Source organism: Mycteria americana, chromosome 1, assembly GCF_035582795.1.
Source record: "Mycteria americana isolate JAX WOST 10 ecotype Jacksonville Zoo and Gardens chromosome 1, USCA_MyAme_1.0, whole genome shotgun sequence".
Taxonomy (NCBI): Eukaryota; Metazoa; Chordata; class Aves; order Ciconiiformes; family Ciconiidae; genus Mycteria; species Mycteria americana.
In genome coordinates, this window is record NC_134365.1 from 21,338,218 (window position 1) to 21,356,157 (window position 17,940).

General features: G+C 40.1%; 1 protein-coding gene across 1 annotated transcript; it reads right to left on the reverse strand.

Moving 5' to 3' along the window:
* Nucleotides 1–600: 600 nt before the first annotated feature.
* Nucleotides 601–17,916, reverse strand: ALG12 (ALG12 alpha-1,6-mannosyltransferase). The gene is made up of 10 exons (XM_075492489.1): nt 17,789–17,916; nt 13,347–13,536; nt 13,064–13,196; nt 12,359–12,532; nt 10,526–10,720; nt 9,123–9,226; nt 8,414–8,637; nt 7,496–7,665; nt 7,231–7,306; nt 601–3,204 (listed from the first exon to the last, which is right to left on the reverse strand). Exons 2-10 carry the CDS (start codon nt 13,509–13,511, stop codon nt 2,973–2,975), a joined length of 1,473 nt encoding a protein of 490 aa, XP_075348604.1. The 5' UTR covers nt 13,512–13,536; nt 17,789–17,916; the 3' UTR covers nt 601–2,972.
* Between the last annotated feature and the right edge of the window lie 24 nt (nt 17,917–17,940).

Consider the following 17,940-nt stretch of genomic DNA (forward strand, 5'->3'; position numbering starts at 1 on the left):
TGTTAGCCTTGCTCTTTACAGGAACAAATGTTGCTTGTAAGAAATTAAGTCAAACTTCAGAAGGCAATGTGTGATGCTATGCAACATTTGACCTCTGGGGAGTTTAACAAGACATCCTAAAATAAATCTTATTCTACAGCAGTGTTATACACATTAAATACATTTTATTTACAACTCCATTCTGTGTTTAAATGTCATAAATGTAACATAATTTACAGACAGGCTGCACTGTCTTTTGCTTTATTCAGGTCAATTCAACCATTGATTATTTGAATATGCTCACCCTATTCCTGCTTTTATTAAGAAAACCTATACGCTAACCTAGGGTTGTCTGTAATCAGTCAAGACAAAAGGAATTTTTCTTTTAAGAACTTGAAAGCCATGAGCAATTTATTACTTTAAAGTCCCTTAAAAAATTCCAAGACGTAAGTCTCAGAGTGTCTCTCTTACCTGTACCATTCATGCAGTAACTTGAGGCCTCACACTACATCCCCTCACTGCAGAAGAATTTGTAATACCCCACTTCAAGTTTGTACACAGGATGAGAGACTCCTTAATGTCCTCTTATATCTAAGGGAACTTAAACCCACACTTTCTTCCATGCAAGTACACTGAATATTAATCTATATTAAAGGAGAAAATAAACTCTGTTTCTTGTGGAGCTAAAGAAAGACAACACAGGACTTTTAGAGATGAGAAGATTCATTCAAGAGAGAGATGCCCCTTCCTATTCAGGGTGTGAGCTACTGTAACACTCTTGCCCTATGCTGGGGGGGGTTACCCGTGCTGTCACAGAAGCACAGCCACTGGTGCTATGGTGCTGCATGCACTGCGTGGGTCATGATCTAGCCCTTTGTATACAACCACGTTGCAGATCTTAAAACTAAGCACTTGTCAAGAACCACAAACTTCAGACACTGTTCAAAAATGCAATCCCGTATCTCTTTCCTGTCTCCTTGTATGTATTTTACCTTTCTCTACCCCAAACAAATACACTAAACAGGCTAATTTGAGCTGATATCTTCTGTTGTCATCAGCAGCGAGGCTGTGAGCAGTAGTACGCGCTACTACTGCAGCTGAACATCATCACTGGTTTAAGTTCAACAGGTAGCATCCAGACACCAGAACCAAAGTCTGTGGGAGGACTCGATCAGCTACGTGCGTCCGACACTCAGCAAGATTAGACTCTTCAGATGCCTAATGTCCACATATTCTGTGCCACTTCAGGCATTAGCTTGAGATGCATTACAAGCATAATAGCCCTGGGTTTTCTCTGTAGTTAATAGAAACAAGTTTCTGTGGAGGGATTCTGGCAACCAGGGATTTGGAAAGCTGGAGTAACTATACACCTAACTTCAGCAGTGCAGACATTTGTCTACGCTTGGGCAGGATAAATTTTAGTTTAAATTCTTGAGTTGTGGATTACAGTGTGGGGGAATTACATAAAGTATGATTAGGCTTAACATAAGGGCCTACATCCTTACTCAGAAGTTTTCCTTTGTATTGTTCCAAATTCTCAGCTATTTGCACATGTACTTCCTTCTGTCTCATGTGAATTGTTTGATGTTCAAATTGGCTCTGGAGAAAACCGAGTTTTCTTCCAAAAACAAGTCCATTTCAAGAGCAGCCAGAGACCGGACCAACAAGTTCTGCAGGTTGCCTTTGCCAGATCTGTTCAGGTGAGGAAGCCTGCGCAACAGCCACCCCCAGGGGAGCAGGCTCCACCTCACCAGATCAGTTCCTCTGATACATAAACTAGAGGATAAAAAACCATGGTCCTAAAACCTGAAATGTACACAGGTAAATAGAGTTCCTGATTAAAACACGCTTTAAGAGTAAAAAAAAAACCCAAACAAGCCATTTTATTCAATACGAATTTTTTACTTGAGTTTTCAGTCAGCAAGGAATAGTTTTCTGCCCATTATTACTTTAGCAATACTGATGTTTTACACTAATGGAGCTCTTGTTGTATTACAACTGGCCCTAACCACAATTCTAACTTTTTTTCCTTAGTTTACCCCTTAACTTGTTCCATTCAGCAATCTAAGCAGACATCCTTAACAAAAACATCTAATAAAGAAGATATTACAGAGCATGCTATCTTATTCTAGTTTATAGAATGCAACACATGGCACACTAGATTATTCCTTTCCAAAGGGACTACTTAATAAAAGGAAAACAGCACCTATCTTCTTAATGTGTATTCAAGTGAATATTTTCACAGGTAAATTTTTGCACTGCAAATTAAGATAATATCATTGCAGCAGAGAAGGGAAATACTATTTTAAAAATTCTTTTTCCTGTGAAATCCAAGTTGCTGCTTATTCATGAACTGTTGGAACAAAGATAACCATCCTTTAATACTCAAATCTGTTATGAGACAGTGCTTGTCAAGAGATCCAACTGCTTTTTAAGTGAATCTTTCACTTTAGTTTGGTAGCCTAAAGGGCACAATTAGGCATTGTGATGAAGCTACAATGAATATGGCTTTCCTATGTTGATAACATCATTAAATTTCACACAGGCAATCTGACAACTGAGGGAGTTACAATCCTGCAGATACATCAAGTAATACATCTTTGCACACATAGATTACATACCAAATTATTGCCATAGCACAAACCTGTTCCATTATGTATCTTATACAGGACAATTAGGACATACCTGCGCTACATTATGAAACAGACAGCTACCCAAACCAAGTAGACAGCCTTTACTTAATACCATTGAACTTGTAGGTAGCCTCTCAAACATATCTAACAATACAACTCAGTATTCGAGTATATACTGACTAGGAATGCGTTGTAATAATTACGTAAGAAACAGGATGGAGCTAAATACCAATCAGTACAAAGACTTTCCGTGCCTTTCCACAGAAGCTGAATTGCAGTGCTGGAATGACCATTTGCTGCTGTCTTAGATTATTCAGTCATCAGCAAAATTACATTAAAAGACTTACTTAAAATTCACAGTCAAGATGATAGAGGAAGTTTTTCCAACAGTACTAATTTTGGTTTCAAGTTTAAAGTAAAAGGAGGTAGCGCAGTAAGGTTCAACCCAATTTTACTGATGCCAGGAATATTTGCCAGTGGCCTGTGGGTTGTCTTGTAATGTGATATTTGAAGAGGGTTTGTTTCCATCAGTATGTGTGTGTACGAAAACATCAACTGGTCTCCTGGTTTAACATCTTCTCTTTTGTCATACCTGTAAAGAATAAAGAAGGCTTATTTACATACCTCTCTTTACCTATTAAACATCTCCATTATCATAAGGGCATGTAGGATCCCAGATGAAACACAGAAGGAACTGTAACATTCTCAGTTATATCTCTTGATTAAATTAACTAGTACTGGAGGAGGAAATAGTATTTTTGAAGAGTTTAGGGAGCTAATCATTCCATGCAAGTCTTTCTGCTGCTATTGTGGTATAAATCAGGACTCCTGGGATCCTTCTCACTAGTCCTCTATTTGAGTTCTGTGGAGAAAGGACACCAAAGCCTAAGGCTGTAGAAAACTGGACTAATTTTTAAGTTTTACTCTACAATAATTGCATTTTGGATAAGTGTGGGTTTGTGGGGGTTTTTTTGTTTGCTTTGTTTCTTGGGGTTTTTTTGCCTTTTTTTTAATAATAAAAAAAAAATGTTATGAGGCACTTTACCAGAAACCTTTCTCTTCTGGTAGTCATACATTAAAGTAGGAGCCTCACAGAATAGCAGGGAGAAGAGTTCCTTGAACACTGTAGGAAAGAAAGAACAGCCTGGCAATTATAGCATTAACTTGGCACTTGTTATTTCTCGGTTCAATTCCATGATCTACTGCATGTTTGGGCAGGTCACTTTGGGTCAGCTTTTATAAACCTATTTAAGTACCTAAATATATATAAATTATATTTAAAAAATATAAAAAGTAACTAGTAAGTTCTACAACTGCTTAACATGTACACTTACAGTTATTTCTTAAAAGGAGTTATATTCAATCTAGCCGTAGAGGGAATTTACAGGATGAGAAAACAAGTGACTTAAGCATTTGGCAGGGATGTGAAAGATACAGGTTCAGTCACTCTCCGTCTGATCTAAGCCCAGAACTGAAGTTTGTTATCTCACAGAGTTGTATGAACCTCTCTAATTTTCTAGAAGTTGAAGCAGATCTTCCTCGCTGTCTCATGAAGACACTGTTCTACTTTGTAATAGTTATTTATTCATTCACTGAAGAGAGTCAGATGGAATTTATAGCCCAAGGGTTAGGATGCTTACGGACATGGCAGCCTGATTGAGTCCTCAATCCAACAACTTCAAAGGGGAAGAATAAGATAAGTCCACCCTAAAACACTTCATAGACCACTGTTAAGTGTGCTTCCAGAAGTGGAAGACCTAGATTCAAATCTTTGCTCTATATCCCAGAAAAACATTCTACAGTAATGCTGGGTAACAGTCCAGAAGACAGAAGTTAAGATGGAGGTTACTTACCTTTAGTTGGTTTGACAAGACAGTCTTAAACGTCTAACTATAAAAGAGTGTCCATGCTCTGTAACCCAAGGGAAGAGCATTGCCCAGTTCTTCACCCTTTTCTATGAACTGTCTTCTACCAGCTTTTGGAGCTCCTGTTCTTACGCACCTGATTCCTTCCACGCATTTCACGAGCAACTTACTCTAGGCTGTGGCTTTTCTTACAAGCATGGACACTGGTATGGAAGTGGTACAATCCCAACCCTACCTACTCTAAAATGTACCTAGGAGTAAATCCAGGCCGCATCTTTCGCCATGTGTGTCTTTGCAGGCCTGGCCTCTCATCTGCCTGAATTCTCTGTGAAAAACTGGAAGCAATCTCAATTTATATTTTTTACAACACTCGCTGACACAGCAGTCATTAACATTTAAGATATTTAAATCAAGTACTCTACAGCAAACTTAGAGGATTTGTGTGGATTGTTAACTAAAATTTTGGCAACCCAGAACAGACCCCAGGCTGACAGAATCCAGAGATGTCAATAAATACACCATATAATGCAGAATTAGATTTTGCACACTGAACAAGTGCTTTCTTCTTCTAAAAAAAAAAATTGCACACTAATTTCATCTGCTATTTCCAAAAAGATCACAATACCACTTAGGATGGTACATGCATCCAAACTGGCAGAAGGAATGGCATACTTTGTAACAACTTTACCAACTACTAATTTTGCATTTTCTTCATCAGCAAATAAAGGGCCTTTCATCTGTCTGCAAGCATTTCTGAATTTTATTATTTTTAAATACTTTAAGCTTACACAGCGTATTTATTCCTGGTTCAAAGAGACCGCACTAATTGAAGACAAGATTGTAACACCTGTTCTGTGTAAGAATCTGCATCAAGCTTCTTTCAATCACCCTTTGAAGAAAAATAATGGATCACTTGCATTTTTCTTGAGGCAAATAGATCTAATCTGAGCATGCCACTGAGCTGAGAGCTGTTAACTTTAAGACACTTTTATTTATGGATTGTAGTTATCCTGATGAATCATCAGCCTTCATAGCCACTCCATCTATAAATCTGTTTTCATCTGATGTACACAGTCTATGAAGATGGTAAATTAGTTTTCACCCATCTGAAAGGCTGTCACTTCCTTGGATAAAGAGAAAATGGGACAGCTGGTGCCACTAAACTTTGCGCTATTGTGCTGTCAGACAAAGTGGTAGTCCTGTGCGTGATGCTCAGTTGTGGATTTTGCCTGATTTTTTTAATGTGAAACTTTATGATGAATCAGCCCTCCCTTGAGGCTTTTTTATGATGAGTAAAGATAAAAGGGAGAGAGACAAAACTGCTCTGTAGCTGCAACACTATGAAACACCCATCAGTGACAGGGATATGATTCGTTCACCTTCCAGTCCCACTACACTACAGCCTTGCAAGCTCAAAACAATCCAAAACGCACCACCTCAAAAAGCTCACTGAAATTAAGCATTGTATTTAGAGAGTAGAGTTGTATTTAGAGTAGTGTGTGTACTTAAGTATATTCAAAAAACAATGATTGGAACATTTTAGCTATCATGTGTGTTCTATCACTTGTACTCTAATAGTTTAATATCTCCTCCTGACTGTTCATGGCTTAAGACTTTCTCCAGATTGAACATGCAAAAAACAATTTGAAATAACATTGGATTGGTAACTGTGAAGGAAATTCAGCTTTAAACTGTCCATACCATCACAATATTATGAGAAACCCCAGAAATAAAATAAGGCGTAGCAAACTCAATGATTTTTATAATTCCCCTGGAAGCATACTTTTCCCTCCTTCCTCTTTACTTCCAAAATACTTTTATCTCTAAACATACCAAGAATTGAATTATGTTTCTTCATCTGATCCTGACGACTAACTGGGGAAAAAGAACACCATGCTCAGAGTACTCCTTAAACCAAAATCTGCTTGCATTGCTTTTGTTTTGTGCAAGTATGAAGTGAGTCTTTGTGTTACTTTCTGCTGAATCATTTTCATTAAGATGACATTTTAAATTAGAAACCTACACTTCAGCTGAAGAGGTAGGCCTAAGAATCAGAAAGGTGCCTTTTTTTTTTTGTCTGCATCCTGAAAACCAAACAATGCCATCCAACAAATGTCTCCTACCATTCATTTCAATATTCTGATTCTTAAAACTGTTTGTGCATCACTGCTGGTCATGGTAACAAAGCACTCAACTGCTTTCTCTCAGAGCCAATGAATGTGACCGATAGTCCACAACAGCAGCTTCAATGCAACCTATGTGAAGGATGTTCCACATAAAAATAGACTTTGAATATTAATATGCAGATAAGCCTCACATTGCCACACATCATTCAAAATCAAACAAAATGAGAAGATACCCCCACAATTACTGTTCTGCCAAGAGCAGAAAAGCGTTCATGTACAGCCGTGTTTTACAAGATCTAGTGAGATATCAAACGTAGCTGCATTAAAGATATTGGTGTTTTAGTAAGCTAACAATTTTTTGCACAGTTTCTAATGTCTTTAAAAGATTCTACACTATTTAGGCAAACCAGAACCAACCAAAACAATTAAAAAACATTGCAGTGCTCTATTTCTGAAGTGGCAGCGCTGCACACATCAAAGTTCTCTGAAGATTCACATTGTTCTTGACCTGGCTTAATAAATAGGCTGTACCAGAAATGGTATCTGTGATGCCTGTCCCTGTGCATATATAAAAAAGGAAAAAGCATGCTCCTGCCTTCAGATCAAAACACCTCGTTCATAACATACCTCCAATCTGAATTGATTTCTAGAAACCGAGAAACTCCTGTTTGTGCTGCAGCCACATCAATATGAACAGAGACATCTACGTAAACAAAGAAAACAAAATACAATTTCAAAATTCTAAGAACACTCTGATTAATGAATTAACAAAATAGTAACAGAAAAGATGCATGTAAATAGTGTAAAGAAGTAACATCCAATACATGTAAAGACATACTGGCAGAAAAAAAATAGAAGTTAGGCGAACATACCTCAAGCCAGCCTTACATACCTGCTGTTGAAGGTACCAACTCATGCAACTTCTGAATTGCCACTCCTCCAGGATAATTGAAATGTGAAACATATAAAGATGTTCCTGAATAAGCAGCATTAACTAGAAGATGTGTTATAACAAAGAAAGATCCAAGTTTGTACAGCCAGGATTTCCGGTAGTTATTCAGACTGTTGAGGGGGGGGGAAAAAATGAGTCAGAATAAACTGTTATTTTTCTGTCATACTGGTCATTGACTATTGTGACAGAACTTTTATGAAAACTCCACTGCTAGATAATAAAGATTAATGCAAACTTTATTACAGTCATGTGCATGGAATGTATTTATTATCCATTTCTAAAAGACTAGCTTCTAGTAGCATTTAAATTAGAATATTCTCATTAATAAAGCTAATGAAAGCTCACCAATAAAGCCAAGTATTTCTGTGTTTAAAACCTTTAGCTATGAATGTATTCTCTCTCAAAGAAGTTCAGAGTTTAACTTCAATTTCTTTACTCAATATACCCAAGTTTAACTATTTAATACAAACTCCATGTTTCATGAGCCCCACCTGTATATTAAACTATCTCCTAATGTAAGTTATGTTAACAACACAGTAGTACACCGGTATGTCTTTTTCTCTGGTGGATAAAATAAACTGAAATGAACAGCATTAACAGTAAAATCATGGCTCTCTTCTCGACTCTGCCCCAGACTTGCCAAATGGTCCTGCCAAATCATTTAACTTTTATTTGTCTCCATTTCCCTCATTAGACAAATGGGGACAATGATACAGACCTCCTTTCTAAGCACATGAAGATCTCAAGACGATCCAGATTCCAAGATGGAAAAAAGTGCATAAAAATAGTAATAATAGTTTTGCTTTTCTTTTGCATTTTCAGAGGAAAAAAAAAAACAAAACAGAATTTTGAACTTACATTCGTGAGCACATTTTAGCAGCCACTATGTTGAAGACAGGGAAAGTATATATGATAAAACGCAGCTCTTTGTGTGGGAGAAATGAATACAAGAAAATAAAGCCCAGTGCTGGCAAAAGTAATATCCGAGTTCTCTTTTCTGCTACACCTAAAGGTACAAATATAATGCTGCATCCCAAAGCACGAGGCAGGGCTGAATAGAAATACCACAAGAAGGGGGAGGTCTTCCAGGTGAAAAGGAGAGTTAAGGATGCTCTCACTGCTGACAAGTAAAGTAACTATTCTTTACAGTAGTACACGCAAATTTTGCAAATATGTAGTATACTTTTTGTATATCGCATTCTTCCAGGCATTTGGTTTTCTGCCTTACCCTTTGAGAAATAAAAGCAGTTGCCTAACTACATTCACATCACCAAACAGAGGCATGTCAAATGGCGCTAACGAAGGGCAATGAAAAGCCAAGAGGAAGAAACCTGGCTCTGCATTGGTAGAACACAAAGAAGCAAGAAGGAACAGTCAGCAGAGGAAAGTTAACATTCACGGAAAGATCTAAGAAACAGACATTGTGTCATAAGCTTCAAATAATGAAATACTAGATGAAAGGTAGAATTTAACACCATAACTGAGTCTCAGGAATAGGTTACATCAAGTCTTTGCTTTGGCTGGTAGTGTTGAATAGATCTTTTTCCCTGGACATTTCAAAGGATACTCCCCAGTTGGAACTTTTGTTCAAAACTGTGTTATACCAGAGCACTTTCCCCTCAGGCCACACAAGTTGCCTCCAAAATAGAGAATCCACAGCAACTGTTAGCCCTAAAAGAATTAAAGAAATACAAATCTGCATAAATTAAAAACTAGGGAAAAGCAAACTAGCACATCTAAATTGCACATTTACTGATGAGATCAACATAAACTGGAACATGCATTGTAAGCCTCACCCAAAGCCACAGAGAAGGCTGAATGTGTCTGTCTTGCAATGGAAATGCAGGGGAGGGAGGCACTTCGTAACAGAAGTCTTAATAGAAGCACATTAGATAAGAATCTGATTGAGATTTGCCCCACTCATGCCCCAGGTGTGAAAAGCAGTGGTTTAATTAAATTGTTTTAAAAGAATATTAGAGCATTAAATTTAATGAATGGTAAGAAACCCAGGTTAACTCAAATGGTACTAAATGGATTTTTACTGTAAAGCTGGTAAGTTAAGAAAAACAATCTCTAGAAGTTTGCTACTATTTATTAGGTGGGAGGGAAGAAGGAGGATAAGGGATGAAAGGCAAAAAGACAGAAGAGCAGCAAATCTATCAGCCCCATCTCCTCCACTCAGCTCTGTGAAAACTGCTCTGGTATTTCAGAAGTTTGCCCAGAGAGGGAATGGGAGTACCAGTGACTAATTCCCATTGGGCCTCCAAACTCATATGCTGTGAGGTGCCTCCAAATGCACACGGCATCATCTTTTATTGTTTCTACTGTCCACACTGTGGAAGGGACAGCATGCTACCAGAGGTCATCATCAGGCATCTGACAACAGCATTTTTAATTAGGTAGGCTGGCAGAGAAGCTTAGAGTATTTACGTGCATATGTATGAGCCTTCCATGGAAGGGTAGAGACAAGGAGATTTTTCAACCCCTCTAGCATGGATAATTACTTAAGCTATTAAAATAAACATAATAAAGAAACAGAGCTGAACTGTGAATCTCCCCACAACCCTTTTGCTCATTATCCCTGTCTGTCACTGTTGTATTTTATCCTGGGATTCAGCTTATTGTTATGGCAAAAGATACTACAGCTGATAATGCACATGTAGCTACAGACAGGTACTAATTATACTAAAATCAACTTGCACATCTAAGCCTTTTTAAGACCAGGACATTATACTGTAAGCATCTGAAGGTGGGGGTCACAGTATCTTTCTACTGCTCTGTGCACACCTATTTCCTCCCATGGAAGTTTTCAAAGAAATAAATACCCTTGTCACACTACTAGTAAATTGAATCAGTAACAACAACAACAAAAAAAAGCCCTAATGGCCAGGTCACCAGAGAAGACAGTCAAATCTCCAGACTTCTGTGAATTTACTATGTGGCATTTGTTTTTTCCAAGCAAACACTTACCCAACCAAAAAACTCCAGCAGGTACAGCATGCGAAAGCACTTTGAAAATGGAGATTCTTTTAGTTAATAACGTCACCAGGAGCATGAGGCCTAAGAATATGCAGAGCTCTGATCTGAATACTATAATTGCCAAAGCTGAGAACCAAATGAATGGCCTTTGCTTTTGCTGTATCCAAAACGTCAATGCCAGGAGCACTGCAAAAATAAAACACACCATCTGACTCATTAAACTATTCGTTTTCTAAAGGGCAACACTTTTCTCAATGCTAGCATCTTGTTCCTCTAACTTCCCACCAATCCTCTCTTGGTCTTCCTACCATTTGTAGTCCAGAAATTCTTCCTATGTTAGAGAAATGTAATTTGGAATAACACACAACTTTCTACTGTTGATGCTTAAGTAATTAGGAAAGGTATTAACCACAGAAGGAACACATGGGAACTCTTCCTAGACAGTATATTTAATAGCTTGGGGGGGGGGGGGGGGGGGGGGCAGGACAACACACACCAAAAACAATACAAAAACCTTAAGGGAGTACTAAAAGCCTTTCAAACTAAGATTCATAATTATTATTGCTCAGTATCAGCTGAAGAGTTAGTTTAGTCTCCCAGCTGAGGATATCCTGTATTCATGCTAACAGCACCCCATTTCAAATACGGAAAAGAGACTACAGACTACCGCTCAGGGAGAAGGAACTAGAAATCCCTTTGCATGGTTAGCTGGAGACACACGGTATCTCTACAGATAAAGTCGTTTGCCCCACTCATGCCCCAGGTGTGAAAAGCAGTGGTTTAATTAAAGTTTGTTTTAAAAGAATATTAGAGCATTAAATTTAATGAATGGTAAGAAACCCAGGTTAACTCAAATGGTACTAAATGGATTTTTACTGTAAAGCTGATAAGTTAAGAAAAACAATCTCTAGAAGTTTGCTACTATTTATTAGGTGGGAGGGAAGAAGGAGGATAAGGGATGAAAGGCAAAAAGACAGAAGAGCAGCAAATCCATCAGCCCCATCTCCTCTACATAGTACAGGACACTACATAGTAAAGTGGTCATGATCCTAAGGAAAATGTGTGAAATATTAACAGTACAAAACCATGAAACAACTTGTATTTTTTAATACATGCAGAAATTATCTGAGAAGTTTATTACTACACAGTGTTTATCTGACAATTCAACTGCTTTTTGTTTTGTTTTTCAGTTCTGATCTACACAGGTTCTTACACCAACCTCATGATTTTATTAGTTGAACAGCTTGCACTGAAGCATTAAGTGACTCAGCTAATATCTGTCACATGTGGTTAATCTTCCCTCCCATCATCTCTGGGGAAAAACTGTATGTGTAGAGTAAGGTTTTTGGCTTTGACTTTTTTTCCCCTTTACTTTAAGTGTACAAACTGCTACATTTGTAGATAGGAAGGTAGAGAGGTTGCGGTGGGATTTTTTTTCCACAGTCTCATAAGAAAGCCGTTTCCTGTGTAGACTAAGTTCACTAAGTTCAGATTTTTTTTGAACTGCAGGTGTACTTACTGCCTTTAATAGCTCTATGTTTTATGCATCAGATACGTGTACTCAAGCCTCTAGTTAATCAAAGCCATCTGACAAACTCCACATATACTCAGATTCAATAAAACTTGATTCAACAGCGTATTGTAAGCATATACAGTAAAAAAAAAATAGAAAGAAATCACAACTGCTTAAGTTTTCTAGTCTTGTTATCACAGAATTTAAACAAGCACATACATTAATTTGGTCTGCACATTTTCTGTGCTTTAACTGTGGATACATTTGAGAAGAATTTTCATCTTTTAAAATTATTCCATGCGCATACTTACCAAAAGGAAGTGCAAACACATTAGGGAGGGTTCGTGTACAGTAAAACATCAAATGAAACTGCGTAACAGTGATGAGACAGAAGACTGTTGATGTAGTTGCTCCAAACTGCTTTCTAACTTCTTTCTGCAACTTCCATAATGTGTAAATCACACTAAGCCCCAAGCTTCCTCGGACTATTAGAAGAATAGTGGGAAATAGGAGTAATATTAGATGGATCACTGACGAACAACCATGTTACATAACATAATGGGAAGAAGTTATGAAGAATAATACTGAAGATATCACAATATAACCCATTTCAAAGAAAAAAAACCCCAAACTTCCCTGTTAGTTTATCTATTTTAATCCACCTTTAACGTGTCTGATACTTTTGCACAAAGGTCAATGTTTCTATGCCCAAGTTAAACACTATTTTCTGAAGCGTACATGGAAGTACACATGGGAGTGTATTCTCTGAAGACATTTGCTTTTTCTACACTGTCTGACCATTTGTTAGCACAGCCTCTCTCTGTGTTGTTACTTACTCCAAAGAGGGGGTAGAATTGCCATGCTGGCTCTAAATACCTACAGTTTGTAAAATCCCTCGTTAAGAAAAAGAGTATCAGATTTTAACCACTGATCCAAACACTGAATGTTACAACAATGTCACCCATTAATCCAGTACTAAAAACATCTCTATTCTGATGATTTAAAAGTTCTCATACCTATCAACTGGGAGTAAAACTTGGACATTCTTAGCACAGAAAGTACATATATAGCTGGGCTGGAAAGAGCAGCAATAAAAATTGGTCCAAGGAACGTTCTTGGGACAACTCCAGGAAATTCATGATGGTCATACTGCAAAAAGGAAAATCTAAGTAGTTCGGCAAATCAGAAACAAAGGAAAACTCGGATAAATCTTATTCACGTTGCATTTATCCTACTCATATAGCAGGGAATTGCAATCTTTAACAATGTCCAAGAAAGAACACCTTCTTTCCAATTTACCTTATCCAAGTCCAGTTGGTGGTACACCACATCATGGATAGCTTGCAGGTTAAAGCTTTCCTCCACTTTTGTAAAAGGACAGACAGTTAAATGAACAAAGGCCACAACAATAATCAGCAGCAGCAATGGGAATGACCGCCCACTTGAGCTCCTCTTCTGAGCCATATTGGGTTCGAAATTCACATATATTCTATTATTATTAAAAAGAAAATTAAGAAAAATACATTAATAACACGGTATGAAGTGTACACACAGAAAAAGAGAGATTGATAACTCAAGGAAAACATACTACAGTACTGTAAAAGTTTAAATAAAGACTAATAAATTAAATAATCCATCCAATTTTTTTTAATACATTCAATGAATTGAGTAGATAGCCAAAAACATATTCAGACAGCATTTCAGGATTTATTCGCCTTCTGTAAATGTAAAGGTTTTAGTTTTCACCTAAAAAACTCAGACAACATAGACTCTACTTAAGAAAATATTTCCCTTTGCGTTCCATACTGCCACCACTGCCGACAGTGCAACCTCAATTATGTCTGCGTTTTGTGGGAGAGACAGCTTGGTAATTTACTCTCACTTTAATCTCACACTGGATTTACACATGATCTTTCAAACATACTCTCTCGTTTGTCCAGGACTCTGAAACTAGTGGGAGAGGAACCACGAGGATGAGAAATTGCTTGGAACAGAGTACTCTGATCTTTCGAGTTTGCCAGCGGCTAGGTCTGGACTCAGCAAGCGAAGGACAAATCCCCTTCGGCACCCACACCGCATGTCAATATGGCGTGAGACAGCCTGCCCCCCATCCTTCGCACTCCTACGCAGAAATGAGGGCCATCTCTCCCTAGTGCTTAGTTTCACAACACTGTGCTGAGCCATTCTCATGGCAGTACTCATGAGGGATTTTATCATGATGATAAAATCACGTGTCCAGGTGATGCCAGAGCAAATAAAGCATAGGTATTGCCATGGGTAAACAGCTCATCTTTTCTAGTTTCAGATTATAAACCAGTTAAAAAAAAAAAAAAGTTATTTTCCATGACCATTTCCAGCAAAAACATGGTAATCTATTTAGTGTTCTTTTTGTAAGTTTACAATTTAATGAAAGACAAGAGGTTTTGGTTATTGTTATTCTTGCTCTGTTCTCACATAAAAAAACCCCAAACTTTAAAAATAGCACCTTTAAGGTACAACTGGGGTTTTGGTTAGAGATGTTTTCTCCCATGTTTTGGTCTAAATATGTCCATCAAACAGATGTAAGGTAGCTGGCAGATTTGTAGGATCACTTAGCAACTGCCTCCTAGAGTTACCTTTTCCTGAACTGATGTTTGTCCTTCTCATTAGTAACAATAAATAGTGAGCCAACGTTCCTTATTTTCACAGCTAACACCAGCAAATCCTGAAATTTGTGTCCTTCCTGTAAATTGCATGTATCTGCATATTATTTTATCTATCTCACTGATTGCATCTCTTTTTCTCATGACTATCGCTGTTACAGACTGTAACTGAAGCTCTAGCCCTGGGCTCAAAGACAGAGAGTTCTGTGGTAGGTCCTTAAGATTTTTGGCTTGTTTTGCAATGTTAAGAGCCTAAATAAACACAACATCCCAGGAAGTGCAAAGAAGGGGTTTTTTTAACCTGTGCGTAGCATTACTTCTTTATAAGGATGGATAAAAATGGGTTATGCTATGACAGAATCCTTCTTCCATAGCAGTAGTGAAAGAGGTATGGGACTGCCATGAGGAGCACTTCAAGAAGCGTTTGGCAGGAATTAAGCCTCTGCACAGGGCAATTTATCTTGTACAAATTCTTGTCTCTAGAAAGCTCTCTTACTGAATTCTTCCAATAAATACAGAGGCATCTCACGTTGCCAGCCAAACTTACCCAAGAGAAAAATGGACACTGAAGGATCAATCCACCACTGCATATAGCAACGCAGGCATTTGAGTAGCTTGTGTGTCACATGAAGCAGCATGTAATACGCCAGCAAGGCAGGTATTCTTCCCTCCCAATTCGCAGCTTAACATTTCAGATATTTTTGGACCCAATGAATCCTTGAAAAAGGATCCAAGTGCCAAAAGCTCTATTTTTTCCTTCTTAACTGTATCAGTTGTGTAACAAAAAGATGTTATGTCCACCTATAAATATTGCATTCATTATACTCTGACCACTCTACAATATAGCCTGCTCCTGATATCTTTAGCTGACCACCGCATGAATAACCACTCCCCAGCTTCCTAAATTATCAGAATGACAATGAAGCTACATATCCCACACACAGTTTATCGCAAGGCTTTCTTTTTTCTTTTTTTAATCTTTTTGACTCCAATCCTCTGGTATGCCTGAAGAACGTAAGCTTGCCAGCATACTAATACATTTTGAAGATAAGTATATGCATTATACATACTGAGATTCCCTGAAGGGAAATATGCTAGAAGATAAAAAACCAAAGTGTGAAGACAACACCTAGGTTTCCAAGATAAAGGCTAATAAATTTAGTGGTCTTGTGAAGACTCAAGATAACTTGCTCTGTTGAAAATTGATGTTGACAAACCTCAAAATTCAAGGGGAATTTATCAAGACAGGCAGACACTGAATTTGATGTTTAAAATAAATTTGCTATATAAAGGCAAAATACTTGCAATTACAGCTTTTATTTTTAAATGCCAAAAACACAGAACAGATTTTCACTTAATAAAAATATTTTAATAATGGTTAGAGGAATATCGTAAGTGAATACAAATAGTTTTATCCATCATTAACATTCTAACAACTTTAGAAGAATCCTCCTCAGACCTGTACAACATAGCCACATTGACTCCCCCCCCCCCCCCCGCCCCGAGACGGCAATCAAGACTGAATTATAGAAGAGCAGAGATTTTCAACACAAAGAATTCATCCCTTCCTGGGATTAAACTGGGTGAAAACAAATTGTTTTCTTACACTAAAAAAAGGCTGAAGCACTTTCATCAAAAGTGGTTTATTCTTTTTCTGTACTTTTTCTGTGGAAGTGTCATTAGTTCCAATAATGGACTTTTTATTCTTCCCATGAAAAATCTACCATATTTAGCTCACTTACGCTTTTCAGACACTCTTCAGTATAAACAGGTTAGAGTTTGGCAGCCAAACTGCATGTTGAATCTGTCTACAGAAACCACATTTCACTCCCTCACATGCTCTGTATGGACACATCTAGGCAGAACCACCAAGAGCATCCCACCATAAGGTCCTCCCTCCTTGGCTTGATCTACCCTTGGTAAAACCTATGTTGTATTATCTTCAATTTTCATGGGTTTTTCCTACGCTTTAATAGCTCTCCCAACTTTGCCCTAAAGCTAACTTCTGAATGAGGTCAGATTTAAACCTCCTAGTTGCTGGGATTGCTTTTTCTTCTTTTTAAGAATGGAACACGACAGTTGCTATTCTCACATACATTTCCTCATGAGTTTGGGAACTCGCTAAAAAAAGTAAGTTAAGACAAAAAAGAGAAGGGAAAGTTGAGGCAGGAGATGAAGCCTGGGACAGCACCAGATATGAAGGTACGACGAAGCCAGGCAGAAAATGTCACCCTTCGGACTGGGGAAGAAACACACAGAACGCTCTCGACGAGGGAAAAGCCCCAGCACGACCCCGCCGCCCTCCCGCGCACGCCCCTCAGCCGGCTGCTGCGCCGCGCCGCCCGAGCACCCCCTCCGCCCCACGGCCTGTGTCCGATCCCCCTCTAGCGGCCGGCCCGCGGCGGACAGCCACCCCCCGCCGGCCGCTCCCGCGGGCAGCGCCGCCCCCTCCGCTGGCTGCCCGCCGCGAAGCCTCGCACGGCGCCGGACGAGCGACGTTGGGCGCACCGAGCTCAAACCCGAGACGCCGAATGCAGACCGCCCTTAGCCCGCGCGTCACGGCGCGCACCGGTACGCGGGCACTCGGGGCGCTGAAGCTGCTCCCCTTCAGGGCGCTCCTGCGCAGCCCGGGGGTGTTTCAGGACGAGACCACGACATCACCCGCCGCTTCCGAAGCCACCGGCACCGTCCCCGAGGCCGCACGGGCCCCCCGCGGCAGAGGCCCGCCCGCCCGCTGACAGGCACCGCGCGCACCACCTCGGGAGGCGGCTGCCCTGCCCTGCCCTGCCCTGCGCTGCCCCGCTCCCTCCCGCCACATCGCGGCTACCGCGCCCGGCAGGCGGAGAGCCAGGGGGGCCGCCTGGCAGCGCCCCGCCGCCTGCCGCGCGGTTGTAGCCGCAGCCCGGCGCCTCTGCGGGGATGGGGCTCCCGGGGACGCCCTCGGGGCCGGTTGCAGCCGGGCTGCGACGCACGGGCGGGCCGCTGGCGGCCTCCCCGCTCCCCCTCACACACACGCTCACACGACCGTTACCTCCCGCCCCGGCACGGGCGCGGGCGCAGCGGCCTCGGCCCGGCCCGGCCCGGCCCGGCCGCACTCACCGCCCGGGCGTCCACGTGGCCGCCCCGCAGAGAGCGCCGGCAGGAGGGGGCCGGCAGCCGCAGGCGGGAGGGGGGGAGACGGCCCTGTGCCCACGTGACCACCCCTGCGGGCAGCCATATTAGTTGAGGGCAGAGCACGCCCCCGGCAGCCA